Raw genomic sequence first — 20,604 nt, 5'->3', positions numbered from 1 at the left:
GTCCAGTATCACCTCATGCTACCACTGGTGACACCGACCCTAGCCAAATACAAAACTAGTTTTGAACAAACAAAAAAAAAATGTCAGAAAAGATAAAAAAGGGCAGCTGAAACTGATTAGCAGCCACCTCTGTTACTTAACGAACCAGATCAATATCCAAAACGTTTGTGGGACAGTGGCCAACCATTTGAGAGAACATCTTTTTAACCGGGGATGCTTCAATAGGAGCTTGACCCAAGCTGAAAAGAGCTCTATCCCAAACAGAGAAGGAGATCAACCCACACTCAGCTATGTGGTCCCAGTGAGAGCCACTTCAAGGTTCCAGTTCCACAGCTCCAACCCAGGTTTTCTGGGATCCAATGGTCAACTACATTGCCCTGTCGGAGGAGGAGGCCCATAGAAAGGAAAAACGGCTTCTCAAAGTTTACGATGAATGGTAAAAACAAGTATGTACAACATGTGAACCAATACAATTCAACGAGTGGAAAGCTTCCTTTACTGCACATCTCCCCTGTTAACAAACTGCACTACTTAAAGAAATACATAGGAGGTCCAGCTTGACAAACGCTTGATGGCATCTTCTACAGAAATGACAGTCAAGCATACAGGGATGCATGTACTAGAGCAGGGCGATATGACCAAAAACATTATACCCGTATTACCGTGAACGGTATGATATGGCCCAGCCCTAGCATGTACAACATCCATTTGATGTACAGAAAGCATTCAGAGAAAGTCTGGCAAATTGGCCAAAGATCCAAACAAATGACTCCACAGGATTCAGGGGAAGGTTTAAATATTCTCGACGATTGTGAGGAGAACCAAAAACTTGTTCAAATGATACCAAACTGGGCAGCTGCAAGGTGAAATCGTCAAGCTACTCAGTTTATGAAAGAAAGTGGGAAGTTTCCAGTTTTAAAGGACTTTGCCAAGTTCATGTCTTCTGAAGCCAAGATCATGTGCAACCTGATCACATCATTTCAGGCTCTCCACTCTGCACAACTTCAACTATGACAATGGTAAATGAGCAACAAACCAGCCACAAATTCAGATCAACACAGAATAGGCTGCAACCACCAGACTGTGAAGTTGTCCTTTTAATTGGCTAGAGTTGCTCTCAGGAATAAGCTAAGCTCCTCCAAAGCAAGTAATCTTAGGAGGAGAGAATGAACCTTATGCAGTTCGCACAGCATTGGACTGGAGAATTGCACGCCTGGCATTGTCTTACGATGACTCTTCTAGTATGTCTACTCTGTGTCAGAGTTGCAGTTAAAGAGCTCCCACTAGTGACTCCAGCTGATGCAATCAAGGTTATTGAGTCTGACTTTAAGGACGATAACAAGGATAACAGGTCAGTGTCTCAAGATGACATTCTCTTTCTTAACATGTTAAAAGGAAGGGATTTACAAAAACACTGAAGGACATTATGAAATGCCACTTCCATTTAAGGAGAGACCCTTCTTACCAGACAATAAGCAAATGGCCACTGTGCGGCTTCAAAGCCTCAAACCAAACTGTACCCAATGTACAAGGAACAACATATAAAGTTTGATTGAAATCGTAGAAAAGGGTGATGCAGAGGAAGTGCACAGTGAAGCAAAAGAAGGAGAAAAGTGGTATATTCCTCACCGCAGGATATATCATCCCCAAAAACCAGACAAACTCAGAGTAGTATTTGATGCCTCATATTGATGCAGACAATCAGGTTTCATTTTCGCCCCAACAATAACGTGCTACAAGACAAGGCATCCCGTCTATGGCTGAATCCCTTTACGGCCCATTGAGATTCATCTCCCCTTTTCTACTTACAGGCAAAAGAGTGCTTCAAGAGACATGCAAACAAGGCACAAGCTGGGATGATCCACTTCCCAGTGAATTAAGGCCAATGTGGAATAACTACAATAGCAACTTAGACAACATAGAGAAAATCATAATATCACACTGTTATGTTCCTAAAGACTTTGACCAAATTGTAAAAACAGAGTTGCATGGCTTTTCTGACACAAGTTTATATTCTTACTGTCACTGTTCGTATTTAAGACACGTAAACAAAGATGATAAAGTGCATTGTGCTTTACAGCAAAGACCAGAGTTGCTCCTATTAAGATAACAACAATACCAAGACTCAAACTGACCGCTGCTGTTCTCTCCATTACTGTAAGTAACATGTTAAAAGGTGAGCTTGGATTGACATTGGAAAAGGAGGCAGCACTTGTCGGCCGCATTTGGAGGAGTCTACAAATTTGGACAGCCTTCGTCGCGACACTGTGACGTAATCGGCCAACAAATGCGGCCTCAGGAGGATGCAGCCTATGAGTTTGGACACCCCCATAGGTCTTTAGGAGCTGACCCTGCACTCCAAATAACCTCGGTTTCCGTAGCAGATACAGCCTGCTTTGTCCTTTCCTGTAGATGGCCTTTGAATTGTTAATGCAATCTACTGGTCAGGTGAACACCCAGGTACTTATGAGTCCCCCATCTCAATGTCCATTCCCTGAATGTTCACTGGTGCAGAAGGAGGATGGTTGTGCCTGTAAAAGTCCATCACCAGCTGTTTGATTTTCCCAGTGTGATATTTGGGGGCTTGGAACCAGGCAGATTAGGTACTACTTTAGTACCTGGTACCAGGTACTATGACCTAATGGAAAACTCTGAGAACCATGGCAAACCTGGGAAGTCAATCTGAGTAGGTAGTAATGGAAAAGTGTTTTCCCCTCACTAATGCCTCTCCTCAGCTATCTCTGTATACTCTTCAGTTGTTCTCTGTTTCCTGACTCAAAAGGCTCTCCTATTCTGCTTAAGAACACCCTTGATATCAAGAATCTGATGTACAGTCCTGGTGGGATACACCATTATCTGTACAGAAATTAATGTAGTCTGTTACACAATCCACCAGACAATCAATGTCCTCTCCATGGTCATCACAAAGCAATCCCCACATTGTTGCATCAAAACAGTCCTTCAGAGGTTTTCTTTACACAATGTGGATGAAAGCTTCCTGTGTTCTAAATGTTTATACACAGGAGAGATGAGCTATATGCATCTTTTGTGTAGTAAGTCAGTGTTTTATTGTCTCTGGTGGGACATGTAACACACTAGCTGAATGAGGGTAGAGTGATCCAAAGAGGTGTGATTATACTCAGGAAGAGGAAATGGGGTTACATTATCTCCAGTTTACTAGTGACAGAATGGAAAACATCACAAACTATATCTAGATTTCCCTTGGTGGGTAGTAGAGTCTCATGCCATTGCCTAATAGCTCAATATCTCTGCTGGTGACTTTGTCTTTAATGGTGATATGCCCACTGTTACATCATCTTCAGCATGTAACTGCTCAGCTATAATAGTTCTACTTTTTCCCCTCCACGCTTTCAAATTCAAAGGGAATTTGAACCCATTTTCTGTCACTCAAAAATAGTGATGAAAGTTGTGAATGGGCGTAGCTAGTGTGTCTGAATAAGCCCAACAAGATGTTTTCCCTTCCGCATCAGTAACATTATACTGTTCTCAGTCCTATAACACAGTGCAAGATATGGTTTTGGTGTCTATGTCATGCAACCCATAGCTTCAGGGACTTATGGAATGTGAGAACATGTTGCCATTATTGTGCTGTCCTTGCAATTTGAAATTCAGCTCGTTGAGTGATGAAACGATATCTTCCAAACAGGACAATTTGAGAAGTCAGTCATCAATGAACAAATCAACAAAAGGGGAGGCATGTGGGGCTGCTTCTCAAATATAAAACATGAAGAACTCTGCCTGTGGAGAGTCAGCACACCTCTGGATGAAACAGTTAAGTGTATGTATGTGGCTCTCTATCCCACTACATTGTTGTTTTGTAATGCCAGGCAACTTTTTTTTTTCAGCATCTACTGAACATCTAGTGTTGGTCTCCGTAAAATGTGGTTGTTGTGGACGTTGTTTCAATGTCAAACTTCAACTCATTTTAGACATTTTTTTATTTTTATTATGCTTCTATAGGCACTGTAGTCCCATGTTTCCAGAGGGTGGGCAGCATGATTTCTGTACAGAAACAGCTATGTGTGAAGGAATGCAGCGTAATTAGTGGAGCTCTCCAAGATGGCGCGGGCTCTTAAGCTAAAACAAAGGTAAGCAGCTGCATGGTGGATTTGAGCAGCAGATTGAGCAGAAATGTCCCCAGCTTCTCACAGGCAGTTTGCAAAATGTGTGCACTGATAAAGACTGTCGAGCAGATAGTCCAGTTCATATATAAACACTTTTACAAACTTCTCATACTTTCCATCACAACTTCTCCCAGTCCTGCAACCGATCACAACCTCTTTCTAAGCTCTTCACAGTAAAACAGGATACTGCTCTCTGTGTGGCAGTTCGTCTTGTAACCGGAAGGTTGCCGGTTCGAGCCCCAGCTCGGACAGTTTCGGTCGTTGTGTCCTTGGGCAAGACACTTCACCTACCGCCTACTGGTGATGGCCAGAGGGGCCGATGGCGCGATATGGCAGCCTTGCTTCTGTCAGTCTGGCCCAGGGCAGCTGTGGCTGCAACTGTAGCTGCCTCCACCAGTGTGTGAATGAATAGTGGAATTGTACAGCGCTTTGAGGGCCCCGAAAAAAAATTATTATTACTGCTCTTTTAAACTTATTAAACACATTGTACTCCTTTTAAAATAATTTTTTAAAAGAATTCTAAATACTAAATGCCATTATTATTTTTACATTTTAACATGGATTTCAACACATTTAAAGAAAACTTAAAAAAAGAAAATCTGTTTTAACCTGGTTACAAAAACATAAGTTGATTAATTGAAATAAATAACCCAGTCAAAGAAAAACTGAAAAAATGTAAATAACAAAAAAATAAATAAATACCCACATGTACTGAGTAAATCAACAGGCTAACGCATAATAAACTTTGTTTGTTTATAAATAATCTCTATTCATATGCATCATGTTGATAACAAAAAATGTTGATATTTGTAAAAAAATAAAACAAAAAAAATGTATTTATCATGTAAATTTCTTGCACCTGTCATAGATGTCCAAATGACATCTAAAGAAAAAAAAAAGGACCCAAAGTCCAAGTTGGGTCATGGTTGGAGATCCAAATTGTGGACCAAGTTTGCACATTGTATACATGTCCAGGATTGGTCATGGACCGATGGACCTGCACATCCGACGTCCAATCTTTACTGGGATATTATAAATGTTGTATACTGTGCAGTGCAGTGAGGACTGCTCAGACACTGGAGAAACGAAACAGCGGCTCCACATGGGACAACATAGAAGAGCCACCTTGACAGGACAAGACAGCTGTACATCTGCATCTAAAGCTCAAAGATCACTCGTTCAAGGGTGACAATGTTCACATTTTGGACAGAAGACAGATGGTTTGAAAGAGGCTATCTATATCCACTGTGGACGACCATCTTTGAACATTTTTGAGAGGGTGACATCAACTGTCTGCCAGCTACAATGCAGTTTTAAGATCCCTTCTCAGGCGCATTAACCCCCACTCATATCTTGTGTCAGGTGATCACAATAGGTCACATGATAGGGTGAGGCAAGGTCTCACAGAGGTTTCACCCAAAACCTCTGCTGGTAATTGTGCCATTTTTTCACACCTTGGCTAATATGATGAGTCACATGATCAATATTGGGTCAATGATCAGGACACGACAGGACAACTCCCACTAGGGTTTAAATACCTAGGAATCCACCATTTGGTTTTAGAACTAAAGCAGCTTCTTAAATGAGAGATGAAGCATCTTCAAGAAACTTAAAGAAGTTCAGTCACTTTCTTTTCAAGCTCCTTAGACTACCATGATCTGGACGATTGTAAACCTAGACCGACACATATTATGTTGTAAGAGAATATGTGTTTGTAAATCGACGTATTGTTTTACTCACATTTTTTCACAGTTTTGTTATTTCATTTGTTTCATAAGAGCAGAAAGAGACAAACATGTATGTTTCTTTCCTCAGCATTTTTGCCAAGACATATTTTATAGTCCACAAAAGTGGACTACAAAGTGAGGCTGGAGAACCAAAATGCACAGTGGGCTTTGCTGGGGCTGTTAAAATGCAACAAAGGAAGAAGAGCTGCTTAACCTGTGCTCTATCACTCTGTGAGCCTACAATCTTGTGGTACTGGAGGGCAAATGTGTGCATTTACTCTTTACTTTATTCCCCACTCCTAACAAAATGTGCTTTCACACTTCAGCACCAGCTTCACAGTGTGACAGTGCCCTCTCGTCCTCACCACCACTCGGACAAATTACACTGCCATCGTGAATCACACTTCCCCACCTTCCCATCCCCTGTAAAAAAGAAGAAAAACACCCATTACCCTCTTCTGTTCTGTGTTGCTCTGCACCCCATCGTTCCACCTCATTCTACCCCTTAGACCTCTCTTCTGTATGTCATTGCCCCCTTTCCTGCTATTTCAAAACAAATCTCCCCTCTCACAGCATAATTCACTGGGCTGAGCTCGACCAACTGGCCTCCTCAGCTGACCTCCACCAAATACCCGTCTGCTTGTTTCCCCAAATAACCCCAGCCAGCATTCAGCCAAGGGCCCATGGAAAGAAAAGAGGGGAGACTCAGGAGGATTTAAACCGATGGCTTCTCTGTATGCCCGAGTTAATGCTTAATACCACCTAATCTGGTCATCAAATATCCCCGCTGTCACAACTGGAAATCTGCTCTTTTTATCCCTCTCTCCAGACTACCAGTTGGGCAGCAAAGGATGTCTTCCCAGTCTCCCCAAGCAGCACTGGACAGATATCAAGGGATAAAATAAATAGGGGGGGAAAAACATTAATCTAAAGAAGAAAGAGAAACAGGAGGTAGTCTGTGGTGATCATTTATGTCTTTCCTGAAAGAAAGAACAGAATCTAGGCTTTTATAGAATATTTGATTGTTAAACTTAAGTTGAATAAAAACACCAGCATTTTCAACACACCAACTTTACACTGATTGGCCATTGAAGTTGATACAGTAACTCAGTAAATAAAAGTCTATACGAAAATAAAAAGCACTGACGCATTTGTTTTCATACAAAATGTGAGCACAGACTAAAAACAGCATTTATTTTTGCCAGAAGTGAGCATCTTCACTGTGTGTGATGAGTATCATTTCCACAGCTTCCTCCTCCATGTGCCTTAGTGTCAGACAGGCTGACTGTGACCGCCATCTGTCAGCAGACTCTCTGCTAGACAATAAGTGGGCAGGAGATTCTATGAGCCCAGACACAGTAGGGCACGGGGCTTGCACTGCCCATTCAAAAGTATCTTATGGGAGGACAGATGGTGCTGAGTTTTCTCCTTGTACATCTTTTCTTCCACCATTCCTGTGCTGCCTTCTCAGAAAGCTAAAACAACCCCCCTCACAAGAATTGTAAATTCTTGTGGATTTTAAAGTTTGCAGAGGTACCAATATAACGCAAGACATTTTTGTATTTCCATTTTTTATGAAAACAGTAATCATAGAAGCTATAAATTGGCTCTAATATATTGACTTATATTGAAATATAGTGCACCATTAAGCAACTTAGAATTTGCACCATGTCCCAGGAAGTACTAGGAGATGGTGCAAGAAACAAATTCCTTTTGGGGAGACAAGAAGAAGGACCAACTTATCAGTCTTTTTTTTAAGTGTTGAAAGAACAGCAACTAAACACGGAGGAATTGATTCTAGGGTTCAGCAAATAACTTGAAAGACAACATTGCCTGCAGTGGATGGTCATGTAAAATTATTAAAGTACCAGAAGAGCTACTAAATGCTACTAACAGCAAAACCAAATGAAAATCAATAAACAAAGACTGGCTGTGAGTTACTTCTTTTTAATGACCTTGCTAATATTTTAAGACAATATATAATTTTTACTAATATTTATAGCATAGCCACATCTAACCCATCTTAAGCATTGGGAGCAGTGGGCCAGCACTGTGCAATGCCTATGGACCAACTCCAGTTGTAAGCCTGCCCCTTTGTCAAAATAATGTTGAAAAAATAAGTTTTCATATTTTCTTCTGGTAGAAAAAATTAGACTTCTTGAAGGAAAGGAGCACAAGCATGATTAGAACATGCAAACTCAACACAGAAGGATCCTACACGGGTCTGGACACGCTTACTATGAGGCAACAGTGCACCAACAGTGTGCCATCAGATCACCATCTCACTGCATTTTAAATGCAGTTGTAAAATCCCACCTCAAAAGTTCATAGATGTTGAGATATTACAACAAGCTTTTAAAACTGCCTGCCTGGAACTTCTAGACTCCCTGAGTTCCTCTGGTGGAAAGACGAATATAGATCTGCCAACTAACTTGCCAGTTAAGTATAGTTTTTGCGTGCGAGTAGACTGAAACAGTTAAACCTAAACATTTATGATGATTGCACGTTCCCATGGCATCAGTCAAAAAATAAATCAATAAATAATACATAAATAAAAACTGGAAACGTCTCCATAGCCACAGAAACTAACAGCTACAAAACTAAAAGTCACATCTCTGATATAAACATCATATTTTATATACATGAGTTTTATGAATATATATATATATATGTATATGTATATGTATATATATATATATATGTATATGTATATGTATATGTATATGTATGTATATGTATATATATATATGTATATGTATATATATATATGTATATGTATGTATATATATATATATATATATGTATATGTATGTATATATATATATATATATATGTATATGTATGTATATATATATATATATATATATATGTATATGTATGTATATATATATATATATAATGTGTTACTGTGTAATGTGTTACTGGGTTTCAATTGCTGTTGTTTATAAATACAGAGCGTCTGACACTCTTAATAAACCAGTTAGACCGTGTCCAGACCTCTCCTTTCATGCTTGACAGCTCCAGTTTAGAATTTATGTGTGACACTCTATGCCTCAGAACATTTTAATCTGAGATCCCACTGAGTAATTAAGAAAAGAAGTGTGTGTGTGGCATCTCAGCCACAGTTAGGAAAATGAGTTCATAAATATATATAGACCAGACAAAAAAACTTTCTAATGCTAACAAAATACAAAGACTACAAAAAGATTTTTTTCGTTTAGTTTTTTTGTTTTGTTTTTTGAGAGAGCGTACTGCTCAACTTACCTAAAGCTAGTGATCACCTAAAAGTTGGCGCAGCAAGTAAAAGGCCACCGCACTTTTGAAACACTATTAAGTGTTTCTGTGAATAACACACTAACATTAATTACAACATGCCTTACCTTGTTGGCAGATAAGGATAAAGTGTGCAGCCAGTAGCAGCCAGAAGCCTGTAGTCTCCATGTTGGTGGAAATACTCGTAAATGCGGAAAATAAACAATGTAGTGTTTTTTATGCAGAGCGAGAGAGAGTAGGTCCACGACCCTCACAGCTCCATATTGTACTATGCAGGCTGTGAGTTGGCTATTTACGTATGTGTAGTACAGCTCGCAGGTCCCAGTGTGCGACGCCGTTTCGCTCTGTCCGTTGTTCTTCACGCAGTCTGGCTGACTGGAGAGGAGCGGCCACACCGAGGCGGTGCGCCGCCCACATTTCACTGGCTCAATTCCTCCACACGACCATTAATAGAGACACTGGCAATTACACGACTTCATTCAGCCGTTAATTTTGTATTTATTAATTGATATTTGTGTCAGGGTAGAATAGGAATTAAAATAGTGCAAAAACATTTTAAAGTTTGGTTTGGTTGGGGAGAAAGATTAAGAAGAAGTGAAAGTAATAAGGATATGAAACAAGGGAGAAGAAAATGAAAATAAAGAACTAAAGAAGATACATAACTTAGGAAACACTGAAGGAAACATATTAAGAGGGAAAGGGGGCACAGCAAATGGAAATAAGATATGACAGCAGTAAATAGATGAGAAAACTAAGGTCATAAATAAGTCGATTTAATCTAATCATTATATCATTTGATCTAGTTATTCAAGAATTTGTGTGTTTGCATTTAAGTGAAATATTAAAAGGGAAAACTATGTTTAGTAAAAATTATATGATAAGGTTGATGAGTAAGCTGGATAGATTGTTCTTGGGATCCCCCAAACCTGCTGAGACCTGTCCTATCGCCTATACAAGTGCACTTCAGGCATAAGTGGTCTGTCTAGCATTTAATTGGCTGATCAAGGGACTTCAAACCTCTCTGTGAAATATCTGATTTTCTGGAACAAGAAGCTCCCGTGTTTATCAAATGGAGGTGGGTGATACTACTAAATTTGGTATTGATTCATTGCCAAGTAAATCCTGGTCCAGGATCAGAGATGTTAAAGTAACTGCTCATTTCCAGCTCCACGTTTTTATTTTTGGACTCTACAAGAGTAAATAAATACTTACACAGAAAAGCAGACCCGGTTCCACCACTTTAGTCTATACCACTCCAGGTACATTTTGCTTTCTCAAAGTTATCGTACAGAGAGGGACTGTGGAAATCCATTTGTGTTCTATTGTTAACCAGGTTACTCTTAGCCTCTATGCTATAACTGAGACTTGGTGAGGATGTAAGCCAGTCCTCAGTGGCCAAAGACAACTGTTAGCAGGTTTAATTCATCAGAGTGACAGCTTGTGTGTGTTTTACAGTTGAAATGTAAGTAGAATTTGTTTTAATGTTCTTGTCTTTACAAGAAGTATGTCACAAAAAAAGGAGTCCCCTTCATCTGCTCACTTGCACCTGGCCTTGCTAAAGTGGTTTGAGTGCTCAGCGTATAAAAGTGCTTTAAAAGAACCAGTCCATTTACCATTTACTCTTTGATCCACGGTAAGTTTTTACACATTTCTAAGCAGATGCACATGTATGTACTTAGGCTTAGACTAAGCTTCATATTATTATTCTTGGAATCCACTAGAGGATATTGTAAGCAATGCATGGTGACATTGAGATATGCAATAACTCACACATAATTACTTTCCATTTACATGACATACCATTGTAAAGGTATGGCTTCATTAAATTAATTAAAAATATGACAAAAGTATCTACTTTGGTTCAAAGTGGTGGGAGTGTGAGTCTGGTTGGGTCAAGATTAGCAACCAAACTGGATGAAATAGCTATGCACAGTATAATATGTGTGCAAATGTACAGTATGCTGTGTGTGTGTGTGTGTGTGTGTGTGTGTGTGTGTGTGTGTGTGTGTGTGTGTGTGTGTGTGTGTGTGTGTGTGTGTGTGTGTGTGTGTGTGTGCGTGTTCATAAGGGGATGGTCTTGTTGCAGTGCAATTTTTGCAATTTTTTAATTTAGCTGTGGTGGTCCTCACTGTGTTGGCTAGCACTGCATAGATGTCTGGTCTGCTGTTTGGACTTAACCTATTCACCAGAGTTGAAATACAGATTTAACAATATTTTTGAATTTTAATGGACACAAATTAACATACAAGGCTCAGACTCTCAAAAATAAGCTTTTGGGACAAGACTGACGGGAGCCAGCACCCTTTAGTATTTGGTTTAAGATCATTCTAAAAATAGAGGTAACTAGTTTAGTTTGTTGAAAACATGTTTTGGAAACTGTTGTGCAAAAGTACTGAACCACCCATTTATTTGTTTTTGTTAGGGAAATAGGTGCAGTGATTTATTTATAATATGCAACCAAACATGAAAATACAATATATAAGGTAAAAAACAGAGTTTGTACTAATTACCTTGGAAGTCAACATTTGGTATGAGCAACTTTATTCTTCAACACAGCCTGAACTTTCTGAGGGAGCTTTCTGCTAGTACCTACAGATGTTTAGTTAAAAATAGATTCTTTGCTAAGTTGTCTGTTATGTGTAGATACATAACACATGGACACATGAACAATAACCATATGACTGTCCCCGCCACTAACACATGACCCTACGCTGTGTCACTGCATCATTTCATGTTTGGCACTGATCACCACCTGCACTCATGTATATATCTTTCTACGTAGCACTCATAATTCTTATTCTCATGTATATATCTCATGTATATCCCATGCACATATCTTTCTACATAGCACTTTTAATTCTTATTCTTACTTTTATTTTTTTTTCATGTCTATTTAAGTGCTATTTATGACACTATGTTTGCACTGAAGCACCGCAGCAATTTCCTAATGTTGTAAACCTCAACATCTGGCAATAAACCCCATTCTGATTCTGATTCTGATTCTGATTCTGATTCTGATACAACACTGGTTGATCCCTTGGACTGACATTGAGTGAAGAAAAGCCAGTAAAATAAACCACAACAACTTTGAAAGACCTTCAGAAAGCCTGGAAACCATTGCTCAAGGTACTTGCTCAATTTAAAAAAAATTAAAAGAAAGTCTAGATCCTTGGAAGTAAAATTCAGTATATCAGCTTCTTAGCAGGCAGCTCACACTATACCAACTAGTGGATCAGAAAGTTCAAATTAGCTAGTAACTTCTAGTGGTTTAAGCTACATTAGCTAATGTCGCTATTTATGTTTGCAATTTAGAGTACAAATAGAAATAAGCAGACACTTTATAAGTCCCCACATTATCAGAACATTTTGAACTTTTGCTATATTTCAGTTAAAGTACATTTTAAATCTGCATCACTGATTTGTGTTGCAAAATTATCTTTTTGTCTTCTTTCTGCCACAACAACAAAAGTCTTATTTATTCTATTAATGACAAACTATGCTGTGAAAGTAGCATTGCCTCACTGTAACACCATGAAAACAAAAATTACAACACTGGACATAAAACCTGTTTTTATTCTAGCCTGTACTGTCAATAGACAAATCAGGAAAATCTCAGCTGGACATCTGTCAAAGCTGGGAAGGCGCCTAGTGGCTTCAATACGGTCCAGTCCATCTGGGCTCAGCCCAAGTCCTTTTGGGAACTTTTACTCGCACCCAGTCAGCTACCTTTACTACAGGCATCTGGACCTGTTTAGAGTTATCTCGAGTCAGATTGGTTAGAGCAGTCATGTGCTCATCACAGCCTATCTGCCAGTTGTCTAAAGCAAGGAGATGTGTTCCCAGTCTTGGGGTCCAGGCATTGGACACACTGTCAAGAGTTCATGTGGAGTCAAATGTGTCTTAGTCTGCAGTGAGGATATTAATGCCAATCGTGCCAATATCATTTTGGTTGCTCTTTTTATAATACCCTGAGATGCCAGATGATATACTGCCCTGAATCGGTGCGTTATTCCTAAAGCTCTCACAACCTCAGATAAGTGCTTATTATTAAAATGTGACCCTTTGCCAGACCTGATGATTCTTGGCACTCCCTATCATAGTCACAGTCAGAAAATTGCTTCCACCCATTTAGCGAATCTGTCCACCATTACCAGTAAGTATATTTATCCCTTTGTTCTGTGTTCAGCTCCCATGACAGTGAAGTCAATGCTAATGTCTTTGAATGGGGCGTCTGGGAACTTTCCCACGAAAGGGTTGTGCTCATTGCACTTGAGACAGTGAGCAATGTAGTTCTACAAAATGTCTCCCATTTGTGGGTACCATCACAATTCTTCCATATTTCTCTGAGTTAACCTTTTACTGACATGCACAGGGCCATGTGCTTGCTTGATCAGAGGCTGACAAAGTTTCATTGGTGCCACTATTCTCCCATGATGTGAACAAGAGCCCATCCGTCTGTATAGCTCCCCTTTTTTATCCATTCATTGATTTCATTGGCTCCTGCTTGTTTCTGCATTCCCATAATGTCTTATCTTCAGTGAGTTGTGGTAAGGTTTCTGTCGTAATTACCATCGTCGACCCATAGCTTCATGTCTGTAGGTTTAGTCGATGTCCCAAGTGGGGATTGTTGTACCACTGCAAATGAGACCACGTTCCCCTTCTCACCCTCCCAATCGGGTGAGATCAGGATCTTCTAAAGGCTCTGTCCTCAGGTCTGGTCTCAATCTGATGTCCTTTACAGCCACCTCAGCATAGTCATATGGCTCATGTTCTTTGGAAGTCATTCCAACTGCCATGTTAATCCCTTCTGTTCAATAGGTGTTGTGTGGTTTTATCAAAATGCTGCAGATTCTGGGTTTTCTGGCTGGGGAAAAAATGAACGCACATGAGCTGAGAAATGTAACCACTCTGTGATTTGTGCTTACTATTAGTGGGTGGTACATTACAATGTGGCTAGGTTTTTTTTTTTCAATAGCTTTTACTAGGGCTGCAAGGTATTGAATGTATCCAGCTTGGCCTTTTCCATGTCCAGTCTTGAACTGTAGTACATCAGTACATTTTCACCCTTTACTGTCCAAATAAGTGTTGCTGTCAAGTTTCAGTTGCCAGCTTGTGCCACAATGTCACAAAGAGGTTGGGTAATATTTACATAATTTGTGATTTAGACTCTAACCAGCCTAAAAAAGGCAGCCCTAAAAAGCCTAACATCTGCTGAACAGTCAGTGGTTTTCCATTAATCAGTATTGAAGTCCATTTAGAGGTTGTCACAATGTGTCTTTTAGGCTTCATTTTAAAATTCTTATGTTTGTTTTTAAATGCTTTCACAATCTTGCCCCGCCCTACCTCTCTGAGCTTCTTCATCCCTACACACCTTCTCGGTCTCTTAGGTCAGCTGGCCCAGCCCATTCTCACTCCTGAGGCGTAATATACTGACGATTTGTCAAGTCCTGAGGGTTCTCATGTTTATGAATGTCCCAATACACACACCTGACCTCCACCTACTGTTCCTCCAGAAGTGCCCCCCAGACAAACCACAGTTTGGTGGACCATGGACCATAGTCTACTGCATCCCAAGTCCACCATAGCCTGAGTATCCAACTATGACAAGGCTGTCAGTGGACACCACTAAAGTTGATGGAGCTGAGCTCGTTGGTAAGGATGTGTACAGACTTCAAGGCTCATGTGGCGAATGACAGTGAGACGTGGAGGGAATGATGGACTGACCTTGTTAAAATGTCTCTATATTCACAGTATATTTCTTTAGGTTTTAGTCTTTGGGTACATAATTAATTTTGCATGGCTATTATAACCTGAGATCTTTTACTGGGGATCATGAGAGTTTCTGAGTGCCCCCCTGTAACCATGGTTACTCACCATTGTGCATGCCCTGGTTGACCATCTGAGAGAAGAAAAGGAGAGCAACCATCCTGCAGCTGCATAGTTTCATGCTTATAATGTCACAGATCTGTGACGCTGTCCTCCTGATGTTCTTGATAACTTTGTTATAAGAGGTGAATTTGTTTCATCAAGAAAATGGTAGTGTGACAGAGTGTGCGAAGTTTGTGAATCTCTAGCTTAGTTTATCAGAGATGGCAGCAGTAACATGTTACAGTAAACACTTTAGAAGCACCAAGAGCCTCTGATTCACCTGAGTTTCTATCTAAGCTATTGGCTATCTCATGCTCTGTGTTTGCTGCAGTAGCAACAGTAGGCAACGCCTTCTCTGCTTTCCTCACCTCACCTGTTCCTTCCTTATTTCCTTTTTAATAAGGCTTCTTAAATCAGAAGTGTTGTAGTTAACTAATCGCCACCAGATCAACCTACTTTGCAGCACAGCTGCTGGAATCCCACATGTTGTTAAATCCAGTTTGTCCGACCAGGGTGCTGATGTTAGGTTGGACCTGCCAGAGGGATGCTAAGCTGTGATTGGTTACCTGGATGGTGTCATAATCCATTCATCGTCATCAGAGCTCAGAGTACCATATCCCCGCAATAGAGCCCTTTGCTCTCTTAGGCTGCTGCCTTGGACATTTGACCTGTAGTGGTTCCTACAATAAGTAGTAAAATAGGAAGCAGAGCTTTTACCTTTCAGGCCCCTCTTATGTGAAACTAGCTCCCTCTTTGGATTCAGGAGACACAAACCTCCATCACACTTTTCTCTCTCTTCTGTTTTGCAGACAAATGAGCAAGGACTTGGCAACAGTGGGAAGGAAAAACTTCAAGCAGAAGGCTATTTTGTTCTAGAGGGTAAAAGGATCAACTGCCTGATTTTGTACATCACTCGTAAGCTGTCCGAGCAAGATGCTCACTACAGCACTGTGGAGGAGTGCCAGGCCATTCAGCAGACTGTTGACTCTCTCCACTATTACCTTCTGGGATGATTATTCACCCTCTGTTCAGACCACGCAGTAGTGCAGTGGCTCCATTGCATGAAGGATGCAGTGGAGGGTTTGAGCACAGGGTTTAAGGGCAAGGCCAGGATTTAATCGTGTCTCTCTTGTTTTACACAATAATACGCTGGGACCGTAGTGTGTTTAGAGCCAGCTGGAAGTTTGCTGAACTGAGCAGCTTTGTCTGAAAGACAAAGGCCTGTGCTGTGAAAGCAAGGGTAAATGAACGAGCAAAGTGAATCATATTCCACCTTTGTGGTTACTTAGTGGTACAGAATCATTTACACAATGTGATAAGTAATTGACTGGAATGGCTGATCGTGTGATGGCGGAGTTCTCAGGGCTGCTGTCCCTCTGACTTCTGAATTATGCTTCCACCTTGCACTGAAATGGAGACCAAAACATTAACATGACAAAGAAATCCCAATTCACTCTGAAAATACAGAACTGTGTGTAGCCCATTTTTGTTTATTTCAACTTGTTTATTTTTATTTATATAGTGCCAAATCACAACAACATTCACCTCTACGCCCTCTATATTGACCGTTGAATAAAAGAGAGAAGATTCCCAACAATCACACAACCCCGTATGAGCAAGGACCTGGCAACAGTGGGAAGGAAAAACTCCCTTTTAGCAACGTTCAAATTTCAAGCTTCATACTCTACCAGGCCCAACTCGAGTCTCGCTGGCTATACTCCCACGCTCTCCTCTCCAATGCTCTCTGCTCTCAAACTCATACTCAGATTACCACACGTGAAACTGACACAGGAAATCGAGATAGATAGACATGGAAACATGACAGGCTGAGGGGACAAAGAGACAAAACACAGAGAGATGAACATGGAAACAGGCAGGGAGAAAACAGAGGGACAGGACTACAAATGCATTTGCAGAGATAGAACTCAGATAGACCAGACAGACATGGGTACATTACTGGGGAGATTGAGGGTAAAGAAAAATTGGGACACTAATGACAGGAGACAGAGATGAGACAGAGGCAGGCTAGACTCAATGGGAGCAAACATAAATAAACCAGAAATCAAGAACTATGAATACCAAACTAGATACTAGAAAATAACATACTTGGGAACTAGAATATAAATTCTGTTAAACTTTGAAAGATGTAAATAACAATTCCAGAACAAATTTCAGAAACTGGCATTATCCTTTGATGAAGAACAAGAAATTGTTAAACATTAAAGCAAAGCTGAATCAGCTAGCTAGCTTAAATGAACTACCACATGTAACTCTTCCGTGTAGTTGACTTGGGCATTTACAGTGTAGTGCCAGAAAAGTTCTGGTAGTAATGATTTGTCACATTAATGTTGTATCATAAATAGAAAGTTGAAGTATTTTTCCGATGTCAGGTAAATCATCCCTATAGTTTAAAGAAGCCACCACAGACAACCAGGGTTGCTTTGGAAAGGGAGGGATTAGTGCGATTTGACCTGTAAGGGCAGGAGGTGTGCTCATATGTTGTTTCTATACTCCATGGCCTTCTGTCAGCTGTAAACAACCGTTGCAAGTGCAAGTTAAGTTCATTCAAAGGATGGCTTTAGGGCAAAGGAATGCAGTTCTGCTTTTGCCGAGGTGGGTGTGTCCCAGTAGCTCTAAAGTCATGTAGAACTACAGATAGATCATTTTCTGATTGTAGCATGACAATATTTTGGCCAGCTTAATAAATCTGTCCAATAGCGTATAAAATTAAATACATCTTATTTTTTTTGTTTTTTCCTGCCATTTCAGTCTAAGACCTGACCTCCTCCTTGTTTAGTATTTCTATGACTGAAATAAAATTCCCTCCATCCATTACTTCTCTCAGCTGACCTGAAGTTTAAAAAAAAAGATTAATGATCATTATTGAAGCTGCAATATAACAACGATATTGAATAAATAAATTATATCGAACTTTTAAATGTACTTTATTCAGTTAACAAAGCTCATAAACAATCTAAGCATTGTTAGTTGTGTTTGAAATGAACTGAAACTGCTGGATGTGTGTAAAAAAAGAAAAGAAAAGAAAAGAAAGAGGTGGGATAACTTCAACAAACCCCACCTGTCATGTATGCTTTTTCTCACCAGATTTTCTTTTGTTATTGTCTCAGTGAGTTAAAATTGATGCAACACCCCTTTGTTGTTTCCTAAAATGCTGAGCCCCTACAAGCATTTAAGTTTTCTCAATTCAGTTTCAACCACTGACTGTTTTTTTTTAACCTCACAACAAATGAGCACACTACCCCCTCTTTATCTCATTGAATATATTTGCATAATTTACTCTGGATTACCTTTGATTTATGCAGGACCTTCTTTCCATTTCTTAGGCTGAATGTTTCCAAGGAGGCTAATAAAATTAGTTGTACCCCCGCAGAGCAACCATTCAGGGATTTTTTGGGTGCTTTTTCAGTGACTTTCCTGCAATCTGGATTTGATGGGAGTGATTTTTCCCCTCCAACGTGAGCCAGCCTAACAAATATCAGCAAACACACAAACTTTTTGTCACATAGTGTGTATGTACAGCTGCTGTATTTTCTGGGAAGAGAAAAGCGAGCAAGATAGTGCATTCAGAGATGGAAAAAGATGTAAGAAAGACCATACAGGAGAGGAAGAAGAGAGATTCTATTTAAAGGTAAAGACTGCTCAGTGGCATTCAATGAACTGGAAATTTTAATTTGCAATCTGTTTTTTATATTGTGAAAAGTCCTGCAAAACAAAATGAAGTATGTAAGTAATAACCTTAGCCTGCAGTATTGCGGTGAATTTACAGGAAAGCACAAAGTTAGATTATAAAGATCTCTTTCTGCATTCACTTGATGACTTGACTCAAAAAAGGTGATTTATACAAGATCTTTTTATGTCGCATTCCCAGATGAGTCAAACTGGTGTACCATGTAGGTACTGGACTGCAACAGGAATGTCTTCTGTCAAGTTTTTTCTTCAGTCTGAGACTACTGAAACAGAAACTGCTTTTTGCAGGTGATGTGGTCCAGTTGGTTTCATCAAGCAGAGGCTAAACATCGGGCATCTCTGCTTAAACTGCGGCCCCACAACCTAGACCTGGGTGAGGTAGAAGGTAGGTATGTCTAGGGATGTCTAGGGATTGAATCAGACCAGGTCATCTGTTTGAGCTTTCTTTTTTTTTTCATATTTACTGGAATGTTCCACCCACAGATGATGTTACATGGGAAAAAGCACCAGTCACTGAATGAATCTCTTGAGAGAAGGTTCTCCAGTCCTTTTTTTTAGGACATCAGATAAGCTCATCCAGTTTTTATTGATGTGTATTTAAGCTTTACTGTTGCGTAGAAATTCACCCAAGCATTGTACTGTTCTGCCCCTCCACCTAACCTCGGGTTAATTCAGGTCAATACAGTTACTGTTTGTCCACCTGGATTAGTTCACAGTCTTAACTGTTTCATTCTACATTACATTTGTAATGATGACAAAGGAAGAAAATAAGATGGTGCTAGAAAATATTTCTTGAGGAGGCAGAAAGGGAAAAGGCAATCTTCCCTAAATGAATTTGTAATTGTAATTGCTTTAAAAATGACAAACAACAGCAGAAGTTGAATTACAGTGAATACATGGATTGAGGTAATGAGGTCATGCCACACAAACCAGACTGGGTGTCATTATACTCCCCCCTTCTGTATAACCCCACTCACTGTGTAAACCCCCCTACCCCAGCCTTTCCTAACTGAGGGATCAGTCATTCTTTGTTTCACACTACATTTGAAAAAGTCGGTCGGTGGCTGGTAGCAGTCTGAATGCAGGTTAAAAGCTAGTGATCCTCCTTGAACTACAGTATTGAAAATAATGCTTTATCGCAGAGGTAAAGTTTAAACCAGAGCACACTCAGTGTTAGAGCTCATATGTTTACATTTAAACAAATGAAATGTGGAGAATGTACTTAGAACTTGCAGCATCCTGTAGATTTTGATCTTTTGATTTTGCCAGGCCAGTTCTCACTCTCTGTGTTTAATTTTTTTCTTTCTGCTTTTAGACTGGTTAATCTGGATATTTTGAATTCAGACTGGAGCAGCCAGGGATAGAACCACCAACCACCAAAGATTTGTTAATGACCTGCTCTACCTCCTGAGCTACAGCCACCCTAAGTCAGCCAAGCCCATCCAAGCCCCTACACGAAACAGTTACTAAGCGTTTGATTAAATACATTTCATCCTGACTCCAAACAAGCAGTTAGTAACATGTGAATGTGGCTTCCTCTGTTAACTTTGTGTTTACTTTGTGCCCAGTCTTTATTGATTTAGGTGATGGGAACTGGCCACTTTGCTCTGCCTTCAACTTTGATGTTTCTCTGCCATTGTTTGAATCTCAGTTAGTTGGTTGGGTTGACTGGTTGTTTGGCAGCCTTTGAACCTTTACAAAGATGTACTGTTATTACCAGCGTTTTTGTGCACCTCGGTTGCTCTCTGCATACCAACAGGCTCCTCTCCAGCCTCTCCAGTGAAGGAGGCTTCAGAAAACAGCAGGTCTGATCTGCTTTTATCTGCACTCTGATGAGATTATAAGAGCGCTAAGTGGTCTCTTAACTGACAACAAGATCCTTT

At 40.0% G+C, this 20,604-nt stretch overlaps 1 protein-coding gene across 6 annotated transcripts in view; it reads right to left on the bottom strand.

The window, feature by feature from the left end:
* The window catches only part of ptprz1a (protein tyrosine phosphatase receptor type Z1a), a 111,117-nt gene extending 101,613 nt beyond the window's left edge, over positions 1-9,504 (bottom strand). For all 6 annotated transcript variants that reach the window (XR_013099426.1, XM_076886190.1, XM_012920504.4 and 3 more), the window contains exon 1: positions 9,253-9,504. Coding sequence is in view for 5 of the 6 variants with exons in the window: in XM_076886190.1 (XP_076742305.1) it covers positions 9,253-9,313 (61 nt within the window). In the remaining variant the exon portion in view is untranslated. The remainder of the gene's footprint in view (positions 1-9,252) is intronic.
* Positions 9,505-20,604: the final 11,100 nt, after the last annotated feature.

This window comes from Maylandia zebra, linkage group LG7 (genome assembly GCF_041146795.1).
Source record: "Maylandia zebra isolate NMK-2024a linkage group LG7, Mzebra_GT3a, whole genome shotgun sequence".
NCBI classification, from domain to species: Eukaryota; Metazoa; Chordata; class Actinopteri; order Cichliformes; family Cichlidae; genus Maylandia; species Maylandia zebra.
Note: the sequence above shows the minus strand (reverse complement) of the source record. Positions and strands in the feature narration are given on the sequence as shown.